General features: G+C 34.4%; 1 protein-coding gene across 1 annotated transcript in view; it reads left to right on the top strand.

Moving 5' to 3' along the window:
* The window catches only part of LOC150095074 (WD repeat-containing protein 44), a 362,406-nt gene that overhangs the window by 156,502 nt on the left and 189,922 nt on the right, over positions 1–15,982 (top strand). The window contains exon 10 of the mRNA XM_090411421.1: positions 8,108–8,268. Coding sequence (XP_090267547.1) covers positions 8,108–8,268 — 161 coding nt within the window. The remainder of the gene's footprint in view (positions 1–8,107; positions 8,269–15,982) is intronic.

The raw sequence follows: 15,982 nt of genomic DNA on the forward strand, positions 1-15,982 counted from the left end.
AACTGTTTCTGAACAGTGATCGTAAATCTAGCCATTTTGCTACAAATTACACAAACCTCAAAAGACAACATGCTTTCTTCAGCTGAGTCAGAAGAGAACATTTCCCATAATCAAATCAGTTCTTATCAAATGCACATTCAACTTAAAAAAAAACAAAAGTCAACTTTTACTAAATCAAGAAGAAAAATTTTAATGTTTGAACAGATATTCCATAAAGAATTATGTACACAGTCACATACATAACAAAAAATGACTATAATCTTAAGATGAGAAAATGAACAACTGAATAATGTATATCCTTGTATGGCCACTGCATTATGACATTTAATATCTCCTCTAGGTGATAAACTGTTTCACAACTACTGTTCCAAAACAGCATGTAGCTTCTACACAGTTAATATATTTCTATCTTTTCACAATCCCAAATGAACAATAACAAGCACACAAATAATTTGATTTCCTTGCACAAACAAGACTTGTTTCCTATACAAAATATTTTACCAATAGAACGTTGATAATGCATGTTAGAATGATTTAGAATAATGTCCCGAGACTTCCTCTAATTTTCATTAGACTACCATTTTTTATATATTCAACATATGACTTGAGATGATCCCTTTTTCATAAATCCTAATTTTTTGAGTTGCATGAAATAGTCTTTAATTGCCAGATATAACCTCAAGTTGTATCTGGCCAGTGTTCTTTAATTCTTTCTGTTGAGACTTCAAGTATCGCACGATCAACTCTCAATTGAATATTTGCAGTTAAAGACATACAGGAAAAAGGTTTTTCTCCTTAATCTTTGTAAATGCTATATCGCCAAATCCTTATTTAACAGTTCATCCATTGAGAAAATATAAATTTCTGTTTTCTATTTCAAACATTTTTTCCCTCCCTTCACTGTTACTATTATAATATCACTCCTTCAAGCATGACACTCAGCAATATCACACATGGTGAATTATATTGTTGATCATGTAAACAACAGTTCTAATGCAAAGTGGCTGGCTGGAATCGATTCTATAACATACAAAAACTTTACTAAAAAAGAATATATCATCCACAGTTGTTCATTATACTGTATCATGGTATTTCATTGAAAACTTTATATTGCAAATGAATGAAAAGACAAATTAGTGTAGCAAAATTTTAACATTTTTCTCTTAAAGTGGACTACTTTAATGATTTCAGTAATGATATACAGCATAAAAAATCTCATAGTTGTAACTGAATGAATCAGATAATTTTATAGTATAATCGTTTTGTCCTTGCTTTGAGCCATTACACAATGCAGTTTGGTTGGCTGAATCCCAAATTGTCAGACCAATCTTGTTTCACTATTCAGAGAAACCCCTGCCTAGCATTTAAGAAATGCTACACAGGGATTTCTCTTCCCGCTTTTCTAGCTTTGACTATAAGTGACCCATAGTAGAAAACTAGTGATAAAATCTTAATGTATCACTTCATAACCCTCCGTCCAAAAAGAAACCAAAGTTTTTGAAAATATAAGAAACTAGCTTCATTAGAAGCTGAGTTATAGTGCCAAGAGTGACAGTGTGTTTTGATGAATGACAAATGGTCAGTCGTCACGATATTCATGCGACGAATTCTCACTATCAGTCGCTTCAAAACTTCGAGATAAAACTCACCATTGACCATTTGGCCAGGCGGAATGAATTCTTTGTGGATAATGCCCTTGGAATCGTAGAAACAAATCAGCATTGTCTTTACTTGTGACTTCTCCAAGCGACTTTTTTTTCAGATGCCCCTCTTCTGGTGGTCTCCACTCAGCACTCTGGTGCTGAGTGGAGACCACCTCATACTCAGGCTCATACTCAAAACACCACGTTTTGTCACAAAACATCACGTTTTGTCACCAGCAACGAAGTTTGTTTCAAGGAAGTTTGAGTCCTTACGAACGGCTTTAATGAGGTCTTTGCAGTGTTCAATTCGATACATTTTTTGGTCGTCGGTCAACTTGTGGAAAACAAATCGTGAATTCAATTTACGAAGGCCCAAACTCTCGGTCAAAATGTTGTGCACAGCTGATTTTGGAATCCCCAATTTATCCTCAATCAATCGCATGAACGATTTCGGGTTTTCTTTGATGAAATCATGCAGTTTTTGGATGTTAACTTCGCTCAGTCCAGTTTTTGGATGGCTCGACTTCTTGTCGTCCTCAAGCGTCTCACGACCACTTTGAAATTGCTTAAACCACTCATAAACTTGAGTACTGGATAAGCATTCATCACCGTATGCTTTTTGAAGCATTTGATGCATTTCAGTATAAAACTTTTACCAAGTTTAACACAAAAGTCAATCGCAGCTCTCTGTTTGAAACTCATTTTCAGACCATTCATCAAAACACTGTCACTCTTGGCATTATAACTCGGCTTCTAATGAAACAAATGTCATAAACAGTTGACACAACACTAATGAATGTTGCTGCTTTCAACAACAAAAAGATACAGCAGGTGGCACCACTAGTTCTATTTTCGAAAAGTTCAGTTTTGTTTTTGGACAGAGGATGTAGTATTCATATACAGAAGCATATCAAGAAATAGAGAGTCATTTTAAACTTAATATTTGAAGATTTATATAAATATCAAAAAAAGTTTGAACTGGTATTTATAGGAATAGTAGGCCAGCCAAGAAGACAGAAAACTAAGAGCTGATCAGATTAAAGACTTAAGTGATATATCAAGCAGACCAGAATTATTAAAATAAAACTGGGAATGAAATCTTGTGTTTCTTGAAGACATGCCAAGGAATGAAGATCATTGATTGAAATTTATGCAAAAACAAAAAGGAAGTTCCCTGTGTGTCTTGTATAAAGATACCTGTGGGACTTCCATATTCATACAAAACATATATGCCACTAAAACACCAGTGTGAGTTGAAGAACAGTAATAGAAATTTGTATACAAAAAAAAACAGAAATGCATGCATTAAATAGAATCCTTCTAAGCTACAATAAAACTATTTTGAAATGTCTGTGTGTGTTTAAAAAAATTATTTTATACAGTCTTGAAGATAACAATTTCCCAAACATTTTTGGAATAAAAAGGAAGTCATTATGATTTAAATGGAGGAAGGCCTCAGCACTTTCTTTGAGGAAATGTTCAAATTTAAAAGTACTGTTATGCAAAAGTTTGATATTGTAGTGTAGTTTGACTCAACAATTTCATGTTGAGCCAGACCACATTCATGTGGTTTGGTAAGCTAGATGTGTTGAAAGTTTATTTTTCACTTGGGGTAAGGTGGTACAACCTTACCCCAGTCCTGAAGATACTTTCAGGTGCAAACTTTGTTTGCTCACACTTGGATAAAGATTAAACTAAATTTATTATAGTCTAACCAAGTGAAAAATAAACTTTCAACATCTTTCTCTAAATCCAGAGTAATTTATTAAAAAGGTGGCACACCGTTTGGCAACTCCTATAGGTAGAGATGACCTTGCTATTACTTCTGCCTGGTATCTCCACTTGGGCCTGGCTCCCACTGAAGAGACCTCAATAAAGGTCAAAACTAGTCTGGGTAGTGCCCTTCCCTTAATGCATAACATTAGACATATCTGCAAGATGTGTTTTGCATTATGGGAGATACTGAGATAGGAGTGATGTTAGCTTGCACCACCTTTGCAACGAGTTTCCCGGTGTTGTACTACCTTACCCCAGTCCTGAAAATACTTTCAGGCGCAAACTTTGTTTGCTCACACCTGGATAAAGGATTAAACTAAATTTATTATAAGCTAGATGTGAATTTTTTTTTTAAAATTGGTCTTCCTCTTTTGCACAATAAAGAGGAATATGAATTTCTTTTTCAACTCCTGCATTGATGATCAAGATAAAATACCCACCCACTTTACCAAGAACTGCTCACTGTATACCTCCTCTAGTGTTTTATCAGAAGGATGCAAATAATTCTGAGTATCTTAAATACCAGTAAGTTTTCTGGTCCCGATATCTTCCAGTTGCATTTAAAATGTGTCCTGAATTATTATCCATCTTGTATTTACTTAACATCTTTCATACTAATTTGGCATGATAAACAAGCCTGTATTCAAGCAATCTCTGAGGAATAAAAGCCACCTTTTCAAGTATTGTTTCACTGTACTCACATCATTTGTATCAAAAATAATGAGAAAGTCATCAACACACATCAACTCCTTCACTACCAAGTTGCTTACCAATTAATCAGTGACCACCAGTATGAATTCTGCCACTCTGCATCCACATTAGATCTTACCAACATTACTCATCTTAGACACAAGTTGCAAGAAAGTTTAATGAAACCACTGTGGCTACTCTAGACATTTCTAAGGCATTTGATCAAGTCTGGCAACATATACCTGCTAAAATTACTCTCTCTCATAGTCTGCTCTCCATCCTTAGTTGGACTTCTACTTTACTGCCTCTGGTCATGGTGGGTGGCTTCATTTCTTCAGATTTCCCCATCAATGCTGTATTTTTGCCCATGCTCTTGTATTCTTAAATGACCTGTTGTCATATACCAATCCTGTCCATAGTTTTGTTTGCTGATAACACTATTCTCCATTCTTTATTTTCATTTTCTAGTCCGTGCAGTGCTTATATAATATTTTAGCTAAGAGATCTTCTATTATTAGTGCCTTAAACAATTTCCTAACCATGTTTCAGTAAGGTGAGGACAACTTTGTTAATTTCAATGTTACCAAAACACAGTCATATCTTGTTTCATGCTAGAAAGATCACCCTTTGCCTCCACTTAACTTCAGGAATGCTGAGATTCCCATACTAGATTGAATCTCTTCTTAGACTGGCTTATACTCAACCTCTTCTGAACATAAGCACATCACATCCATAATTTCCTCCACTTGCAAAAAAAAAAAAAAAAAAGTCCTTGTAAGTCCTTTTCTCAAGGCTACTTCCCACCTGTATAAATCTGAAATCTGTCCTACCCTATCCTAGAATATTGTTCTTGCATATGGGGTGATGCACTGAAAACCACGGGGAAAAAATGCTTCCTGCCACTCAGTGGCAGTCAAGTTTATTGCAGTTCTTCTCTCACAGACTCATTTTTTTTACAGGAATTTTCATGAATGAATGCTGTTCTGCTGAACTGGCTGCCACCATTCATGCACTTTCTCAATCCCATGAACACCCAAGCAGCTTCTGATCAGGTGTTTAGGACAAGAAATTACCTTCAATTTCTTCTTTCTTTTTGACCATCTGCCCAAACACAGCATAGATGTTTTGTAGGTTTTGCAACCTTTCCTGTGCAGGGTTGATACATTAAAAAAGTAAAGACTTGGTCAGATGTGCTTGGTTGTAGTGCCACATGTTAGAATGCTGCTTATTGCACTGAGAATGCTAAGCAAAAGATTGATATCTGCTTCAGAGTAATATGGATTAATGCTAGTAACAAAACTAACATGCATCTTGCTATATGAATGTGGGCTGCTATTCACTGAATAAGTAGTATGCGTCTTTGACTATCTTCCATTTGGAGAGAAGGAATTCATTAGTGAAAACATAATTTTATTAATAAGCTACCTTGCTGTTGCTCAGTATGTAATATTCGCTTATTTTCCTTATGCTCATGAATGAGTTACCTTATTACATGTAACAATGAGTTACTTTCACCTTTAATACATTGTCAGCCAAATTTCATATAAGGTGACTGGCATAGTCTGATGAAAAATATTAATCAGCTCTGTCTTTAGAAGTACTCAGTTCTATTTGGTTAATGAACTAGTTGAAGGAAAGTTCACTGTGTAAATACAGTAATCTACCATTTATCTGACCCTTCAATTATCAGAATGATAAGTTTGGATAATTGAAGTACTATTACATGGTGATCTGCAGAGAAGTCTACTGAAATGCAACGGTCGGTTAATTTGAAGGTTGGATAAATGGTAGATCACTGTGTAATTTCCTTAAGTACAAAATCAGTAATTGAGAGAAATAGCAATGCATCAATAAAATTCCTACAATGGCTTTCATGATATTAATTTTAAGTGCATGTTGCATCAAGATACACTGAACTGAGACTAAGTCACATAACTAACTTGTGAATGGGTTATTTCAAGTATATAACGCAGTCAATCTGTGACTGAAACAGAGGAAATTAGGATTGAGTGAGGATAAATGTGGGGAATTTTAATTGGATTCTTAATGTTTGACATAAAAATTAGCAAAAACAAAGGTTCCTACCATGAAAATAGGTAGGAACCTGACAAACTTCAGCTGCATTCTTAATAGTGGACGTATAGAACAAGTTAAATATTTCAGCTATTTAGGTATAATTTTTAGTGAACACAGCGAATTAAATATAGAAATACAGTAGAATAAGCAAAGAGAGCCAATTGAATAAATTTATGTGGAATAAGATATCAGCCAGAACACTTGCAGTATAACAACAAAGTGTTCCAAGCAGTTTAAAAATGGGTCTGAGAGTTGGGATAGAAATAAAATAGTTGATCAAAGACCACAGATGTGAGTTCTGAGAAAATTTATTAGTGAAGAAACATTTTAAAACTGAAGATATTAAAAACGAACTGACATTGTTAGCATTCAAGATCGTATGAGCTAACCTAACATAAGATGGTATCATCACTTAAACAGAATGGGAAAGAGGAAAGGTTAGCAAAACAGATGTTTGATGTCAATATGGCAGGAAAAGATTCAGATGAGCATCAAGATCCAGCTGGATTTATACAATAAGGAGTGCCCTAGAAGACAAGAAATATGAGATCTGACAATTTTGGAATGCTGATAACATGATAAATATTTTTGGAGGAAAATTGTTTTCAGGAGATTAGTAATAATGTAAGTAGAGTAAATAATATTAACCAGAAATATGCAAATACAGAGCTTTATATAAAAGTTTTACAGTAGCTGCACTGCATGATTCACAAGAACTAGTCAGAAGAAACAAATTGGATGAAGAGTAGAGCTCTTGTAGTACTATAGAAGAATTTTGCTACTGAGTGTTCCAGGAAATATTTATGCAAGTGTACTTGAGAAGAGGCTAAGAAAGGTTTTTGAAAAAGAAATTTCCAGAAATAAAGATAAAGTTCAGATTTTCACTTTAAGATAAATAGTTGAGAAAAGATATAATGGAAAAGGCATATGACAATGTGCTAAGTTTCAGATGTTCAAAACACTAATTATACCGTGTAAATTATACATTATATCAATTAATGCATACTCTATTTTGCTGTTGGAATTAAAGGTGGTACAGGATGATTGTTGGTAGTAAAACTGATGTAAACAAGGATGCACACAATTGCCACTGTCATTCATCTTCCATGTGGATCACTATGAAAGAAAATGGCATTGCACTTGATAGCAGAATTGCTTTCTTTATGTATATAATGTACTCATAAATACATTCTCTAACAAATTTTCATGAAAATCAGCATTAAACAATATCAACAATAAAACAAAATATTATGAAAATGGGCAGAAATATGAAATATCAGCTGTATGCTGAGTGGGAAACCTATAGAACAAGTTAAAACATATCAACTGTTTAGTAATATTTTAGTGAAGATGGCAAATTTAAATATGGCAATAGATGATACATTAAAAAAAGTGTAAAATAAGAGAGAAATTAAACAAAATTTGACAGTTAATCAAAGAGACTAGACATTTCAAATGTGAGAGTTGCTGAAAAATTAGCGGGTGTGAACAGATGACATCAGTAGCAGAATCTTAATAAAAAAACAATTTGATGTTATAAGTATTTAGAAGTAGGTGAGCAGAATTAATCTCAGATAATATAGTTACTTAAACAGAATAGGAAAAGAAAGGTCAGTAAAACAGGTTTGATGCCAGAATATGAGGGAAATCTTTTATTAGAAACAGCCAACATCAATATGAATGCATGGTTGGCATTTAAGAAGCTAAAGCCATTTATGTTCTTTAAATGAATGGAAAGCTTATTTTTGTTTTATGAGTTTTTGGGAAACAGATTTTCATCTAAATACTTCCTTGCCCCAAAAAAGAGAGGTGTACTGAATTTAATATTTTATGTGAAATTTACATTGATTTATGAATTAAGATGTTTTCATTTCATTTCAGCTCATAACTATCATAAACTTGATCTTATTTTCATTTTTTAGTATATAATCATTCACGACACAATGAAGATCTTGATACTAGTGAAGAAGAAGCATCAGCAGATGCTCGTTCTGTTTTAAAAGTTAAAGTATCCAGTAGCCACAAGGGCCCATCTGAATTTGATGGAATAAGACTTGTACAAGAAGTAAATAGCCAAAGACAGGTAAAAGTTTATTATATTTGTGTTTACTTTGCATTTTAAGCTTATAGCTGATATTATCCAACCATTTGCAACATGACTATAGAACCAAATCTATAAATATTAAAATTTCAAGATTTGGCTAGCCTGCACACTTCCATCATAAAGCCCTCCCATCTTAGTGTAGTTGCAGAGACAGGGCAACATTTGTCCCTATCTCTGCAGAGTTTTTTTCAGCTTGCTAAACAGGAACTCTCCAGAAAAAAAGTGTACACCAGTAGAAAGACAACACACACTGCAAGATACCTAGATAAACAATCACATTATCAGGCTCAAGTATAGAATCCTCAAAATGCTAATGTCTTCCCTGCACTCCTCTCCAAACACACAATAGCAAAACACAACTATTCCTATTCAGTATATCTGGGGTATAGCTGAAGTACTAAAGAAATATAACCACACCATGTTCAAACCATACTTCACATTAGCAGCCTTGATCTACTCACCTAAGAACAAACTCTATCCTCTGTCACATCTTGGAGAATACAAAGAGCAGTGGGATTGTAACATCGCCTACCTCAGACAAGAAATACTCTCTGCCATCATCATTATGATAAATCAAGACTGGAAGACCATGCTTTTGGCACCCATTTACACAGATTAGATGGAAGAAAACCAGTTTAACTCTTCACAAACATCCTACTGTCTGATGATAGAATACTGTCTGACCACAGATGCAAGAACCTGGGCTGGCACAATGCCAAGAAGAGTCGGTTCATGTTGAAGGGGAGAAAGGAATAAGGCAATGTACGAATTTCATCAACACTTGAAATCATGAGCTTTATAAGTAAAATTTTCTAAGTGTTCTACATGCAAAATAGTTACCAATTTAAAAACTAGATTTTTCATTAAAGAAAAGCTAGTTTTCAGACCTATAATAATAAACTCATCTCACAAAACACATTGAGAACCCTATTATCAGAATGGATTCGCCTTCTTCTGTCATGCACAGATGTGTCAAGGGGTCTCGCATCTGTGGTTGTACAGTAGAATTACTATGTAATGTTTTTCTCCCAATAATGTAAAATTACAGTCATCCCTCGACTTACGTCCATTCGAAGATATATCCGTGATCCCATAAGGTACTAAATAACAATTTCAACTATACTTACGAACAAGACGCAAGCGAGCGTAAAGTAAAAAGGTTTCTGTTTAGCAACAATGCATCGTGCTCAGTGGTAACAACGCATTCAGCAGCAACCTCCCTCGGCAGTCTGCACATATCTTCAATAGGTTATTTGTGTATTTATCGTTAAATATTTCACAATATTTTGTATAACATGGCTCCCTACATGGCCAATCAAAAAAAAACCTAGTGAAGAATCATAGAAAAAGAGACGAGCAAATGATCTTGAAATGAAGTTGCAAGTTGTAAAACAATATGAAGCTGGTAAGCCAATCAGTGTGATCGCACATCACTTCCAATGGTCTCATTCTACAGTGATGACCATTTTGAAAAATAAGGATAAAATCATTGAGCTGTGAAAGGATCTGTTTCCATTAAATCGACGATAGTGACGAAGCAATGAAAAGGTCCTATCGGTGATATGGCAAAGCTACTTGGATAAAGGACTTGAACCAAAAGTGCATACCCCTTAGCACTTCGAGACCATAACTGCTAAGGCACTAAGTTTCTACAACATGGTGAAGGAGAAAGCATGACCCAATTACGACTATGAATTCAATGCTTCTTCCGGTTGGTTCATGAGATTTAAGCAGCGTTTTGTGCTGCATAATGTGAAAATGCATGGTGAATCTGCAAGTGACGATGAGAAAGCTGCCTGGAGAAATTGCATAAAATTATTATGGAGGAAAATTATTTGCCACAGCAAATATTTAATATAGATGTATTATATCGGGGGGGGGGGGGGGGGGGAATGCCCAACCAGGAATTCATCCACAAAAAAGCTAAACTCTATGTCTGGTTTCAAACCTCTTAAAGATCGTATCACGATTCTGTTAGGAAGTAATGTGGCTGGATATAAACTGAAACTATTTGTGATATGGCACTGATTACACTGGCCAACAAAAAAAAATTTTTTTTCTGCTGATTATGATCTGACACTTGTTTTTTACTAATTTGGGTGTGCTGATTTCAAATATCAAACCCATTTTTCTCTATCACGTCAGGTTTTTCCTCTATGGCATTTTCTTTTTGCTAATTTGTAAGTTTTTGATAGTTTTTAGGAGGCAGTACTATTTAGAGGATCAGAAAAATCGATTTTTTAATATTATTTTCTAAAAGTATGTACTTTTAAAAATCTGTTCCTAACTTTTTATCAAGACATTCGAAAAATTCCCGAAGATATAGCCTATTATTCAAAGCGGTGCACAGATCAGAATCAGAGCGCTCACCACTCTCGCTTGTTAGTAAACGAATAAATGTGTAAGAACCTGCAACAGCACTTACTGGCGCTTTGAATGCGAGAGAGAGAGAGGCCGATAACCGACCTAATACATTTAGGTGATGAAAAGTAGGCGACGACAACTGCCTAAAACAAATGAATGCTATATGCATCATAGCGGACAAAGAACGATCGAAATCAGTCAATCGTTAATCGATCGTGAAAGTATGATGAGCGCTTATAACGTTTCAATAAAGTCTCTGGTTTTTTTTGTCTTGTTAATTGCTTGTTAGTCGGCAGTGAAAAAAATACATCATGTGTACTACTCGAAATTGTGTCAATAGTGTAGATTCCTTCTGCTACATTTGTGGCAGCTTTACTGTTCCCAGTCAAAGGACAAATATCACTGATTTCGTTAAGAAAGTGTACTTTGCATACTTTGACGTAAAAATTACAGATCAGGACAAGTCATGGGCTCCAAATAAAGTGTGTAAGTCGTGTAGAAAATTTACGACAGTGGAGCAAGGGAAAACGCCAAAAATTAGCTTTTGGCATGAAACGAAAAATCACGTAGATGATTGCTATTTTTGTTTAGTTCAGACTTCTGGTTATAATAAAAAGAATAAGAAAAAAATTGTGTATCCAAATCTCGACTCAGCAATTCGGCCAGTTGCTCGTGCCAATTTATAAAGGACTTCCTTTACTTGAGAACGAGCATGATCGGGATATGCTAGATGTTCTTGAGGAGCAAGACCCAGATGTTGATTTAGACAATGAAAATTTAATTTCTAGTTCTGGACCGCAATGTTTTACTCGAGCAGAATTGAATGACTTAGTAAGAGATTTGGGCCTATCAAAGGAATCATCAAAATTGTTAGCTTCAAGATTAAATGAAAAAAACTTACTGGAGCAAGATATGAAGATAACTTTTTATCGTAGCAGGGAAAGTAATCTTGTACAATATTTTAAACACGAGTGTGGGTTTGTTTACTGTAACAATGTGTCAGGTTTACTAACTGAAATGAGTGTTGTACAATATCATCCAAATGAATGGCGTTTATTTATCGACAGTTCAAGCAGAAGTCTCAAGTGTGTCTTACTACACAATGGGAATATATATGGCTCAATTCCTATTGGCTATTCAGTCCACTTAAAGGAAACATATGAGGAAATTAAAAAGGTTCTGAAGTTATTAAAATATACAGACCATAACTGGATCATCTGTGTGTATCTTAAAATGGTGAACTTTTTACTTGGCTTTCAAAGAGGATATACTAAGTTTCCATGTTTTCTATGCTTCTGGGATAGTCGAGCTAGCAACCAACACTGGAGTCAGAAACATTGGCCTCTTAGAATATCCTTAAATGTTGGAGAACAGAATGTTATAAATCAACCTTTAATTGACAGAGAAAAAATCATTTTTCCACCTCTACACATCAAACTAGGTCTTATGAAGCAGTATGTTAAAGCTTTAGATTTACAAGGTGACTGTTTCCAATACATATGTGAAAAATTTCCATGACTTAGTTATGAAAAAATTAAAGCTGGTGTATTTGATGGACCGCAAATTAGAACTTTAATGAGAGATCCAAATTTCATCAACTCTATGAACGAAATTGAGAAAGAGGCCTTGACTTCATTTACGATGGTTGCGAATAATTTTCTTTGAAACAAAAAAGCGTGCAATTACAAAGATCTAGTGGAAACAATGCTTGAAAATTTCCAGCGCCTAGGTTGCAACATGAGCATAAAGCTTCATTTCCTATACATCTTGATAGATTTCCTAGTCATTTTGATAGATTTCCCGAGAATTTAGGTGCTGTAAACGATGAACAAGGCGAAAGATTTCATCAAGACTTAAAAACTATGGAAGATCAGTACCAAGGAAGATGGGATTCTCACATGATGGCCGACTACTGTTGGAGTATTCAAAGGGATTGCCAAAAAAGAACACACAGCAGAAATTGCTACAAACAAAATTTTATTCCCTGAAACTCGTGTGTAAGTAAAATTGTTATTTTTTTATAAATATTCTTGTAATTTTTAATGAATATTGTTAAGTAGTTATGTATCTAATTATCGGCCTCTCTCGCATTCAAAGCACCAGTACGTGCCGTTGCATGTTCTTATGCATTTATTCTTATACTAACAAGCGAGAGCTCTGATTCTGATCTGCTCACCGCTTTGAATAATAGGCTATATCTTCGGGAATTTTTCGAATTTCTTGATGAAAAGTTAGGAACAGATTTTTAAAAGTACATACTTTCAGAAAATAATATTAAAAAATCGATTTTTTTGATCCTCTAAATAGTACTGCCTCCTTAAAAATATCAAAAACATACAAATTAGCAAAAAGAAAATGCCATAGAGGAAAAACCTGACGTGATAGAGAAAAATGGGTTTGATATTTGAAATCAGCGCACCCAAATTAGTAAAAAACAAGTCTCATATAAAAGTTAGCAAAAATTGTGTTGGACTGTGTTATCAATGAGCCTTGAAAAACATCAGGAAGCATACCCTTCAAGTTCATTATCGGAGCAATAAAAAATCGTGGATGACTTAAAAATTATTTGCAGATGCCTTAATCATCTGTTATGCAAGTGAAATGGAAAGCTATTGTGTGAAAGAAAATGTTGTCGTCATCATCAAATTCCTGATATATATACCCTCAAGGGGTGTACAGAATATGATAGTCTTCTTCTTCTTCTTCCTCCTAACATGGAAATTTAGGCCATGTGGCCTGTTTCGGTCTCATGCCATCTCTTTCTTGGTCTTCCGATTCTTCTTTTTCCACTTATTTTGTATCTGTATAATATTTTTGGTAGTCTGCTGTTGTCCATTCAATTTAAATGTTCTAGCCATTTTTGTTTATACTGTCTTATGTAGTAATTAATTGGTTTTATTTTCAGGGATTGTAAGATTTCTTCATTTGTTTTGTGGTCCCACTTGGTATATCCAGCTGTTTTTCTGAGGAACTTCATTTCTGCTGTATGAATTCGTTTTTCATCTTTCCTTTTCATGGTCCATGTTTCGCTTCTGTATAGTAGAGTTGGTTTTGACAAGACATTATATAGTCTGATTCTAGTGTTTTTGTACCAGGGATGGCTTAAATATATTATTTATTATGCCATTTACTTTGACAAAGTTTGATATCTTAGTGTCTGTCTTTTTCTTCTTCGTATGATAGATCACATCCCAAGTATCTGAAAGTGTTTACTTGTTCTAGTATTTTATTATCTATCACTATTTTACTTCTTGTTGGGTGTTCTCCTTTGAATGCCATTATTTTTTTTTTCTTTGGATATTGTCATATTATATTGCTTTGAGATATCATTTAATGATTTTAATGATCTTTGTAAGTCATCTTCTGATGTAGCTAATACTATTTGATCATCTGCAAATAGTAGTGTATCTATCTTCATTTGCGAGGTCATTTGTATATCAAATGGGTTATGCTGTTTCCAGATTGTTAATATTTCATTTATATATATATATTGAAAAGCAGAGGTGAGAGGGTACATCCTTGTCTTACTCCTCTTGATATATCTTTCCATTCTGAGGTGTGTTCTAATTTAACTGCTATTTTATTTCCTGTATATATTTCTTGAATAGATTGTAAAAGTTGGTTTGGTATGCTTAAATCGGTTAATATTTTAAACAATTTTTGTCTACTAATTTTGTCAAAGGCTTTTTCATAATCAATAAAGGCCACATGTGTTTCTTTTTGAAATTCTCTTCCCTTTTCTATTACTAACTTCCTATCTACAATTTTCTTCAAATTCAGTCTGTTGCCTGTCAAGACTTCAACATTATCACATCTTATATTTCTATATTCTAAGGCACTTTTTACTGTATCAATCCACCTATATCTTGGTCTTCCTCTGGGTCTTTTTCCTGCCAACCTGGCAGAGAATACTTGTTTTGCTAATCTTTCCTCTCCTATTCTGTTTAAGAGCTAATCTCAGGTGACCATACCACCTGAGATTAACTCTGCTAACGCATTCTTGGATGCTTACAATGTCAAATTCTTTCCTAATATCCTCGTTTTTAATATGATATTGCCTTTCATGCCACTAGTCTTTCTCAAAACTCTCATATCTGTGGTCTTTAGTCTTTGGACAAGTGTTTTTCTTCTGATCCAGCTCTCAGATACATAAGTCAAAATTGGCTTGAACACTGTCTTGTATACAGCTAATTTAGTGTTTTGACTAATTTTTCTCTTATTCCATATAAATATATTCAGTTGACTTCCTACCATACCAGCTTTGTTGATTTTGTTGTCTATTTCCATATTTAATGTACCATCTTCACTAAAAATTGTACCTAAGTAGCTGAAATATTTTACTTGTTCTATAGGTTTTCCATTCACAATGCAGTTGATATTTTCTGTCATTTCATGTTTCTGCCTATTTTCATTGTCTTTGTCTTTTTAATGCTGACCTTCATACCATATCTATTACAACAGTTATTCACTTTAGTCAGGGAATCTTGCAGACTTGTAGCAGATATATTTAGAAGTATAACATCATCCGCATAAAGCAAAGAGCTGATGTTAACATCTCCAATTTTGATATCAAGTTTAATACCACTTTCCTTCATAATGTGATCCATATAGATAATGAATAACAGAGGGGATAATGTATATCCTTCTGTGACACCAGATTTAACATTAAATCATCTTACTGTACTTCAATTCTAACTTCTGACTTACAACTCAAATAAAGACTAAGTGTTACTTGATATAATGACCCATTGACACTTTATAACTGTAGCGTTTTGAATAGCTTCTCTATTGGCACCTTGTCATATGCCTTTTCCAGATCTACAAAACTTAAATACAGATCTTTGTTATATTCCTATGATTTCTCAGCTATCTGTCGTAAAGTGAAAATCTGATCCTGACAGCCTCTATTTGGCCTGGATCCAGCTTGTTCTTCACCAAGCTTCTCTTCCACAATCCTTCTCAACTGTTTCTCAAGTATACTTGCCTATATCTTACCAGGAACACTCAGTAGAGAAATACCTCTGTAATTCTCACATTCAGTTTTATTTCCTTTTTATATATATATGGGTACTATGAGAGCTCTGCTCCAATCATCTGGAATTCGTCACTCTGTCCAGGCCTTCTGAACTATGCAGTGCAGCCACTGTAAGACTTTTATACCTCCATACTTGAGCATTTCTGGACAAATATCATCTACTCCTGCTGCCTTTCCACATTTCAAGCTTTTGATGGCTTTTTCTACTTGAAGTTTGGATATGTATTCCTGACTGCATGCCTAGTCAGTGTTTTTTTACCACTGTGCTGTTATTACTGCTTGTTTCTTTAGCAA

Source organism: Typopeltis vanoorti, chromosome 21 (assembly GCF_054136105.1).
Source record: "Typopeltis vanoorti isolate ZY-2024b chromosome 21, IOZ_Tvanoo_1.0, whole genome shotgun sequence".
Taxonomy (NCBI): domain Eukaryota; kingdom Metazoa; phylum Arthropoda; class Arachnida; order Uropygi; family Thelyphonidae; genus Typopeltis; species Typopeltis vanoorti.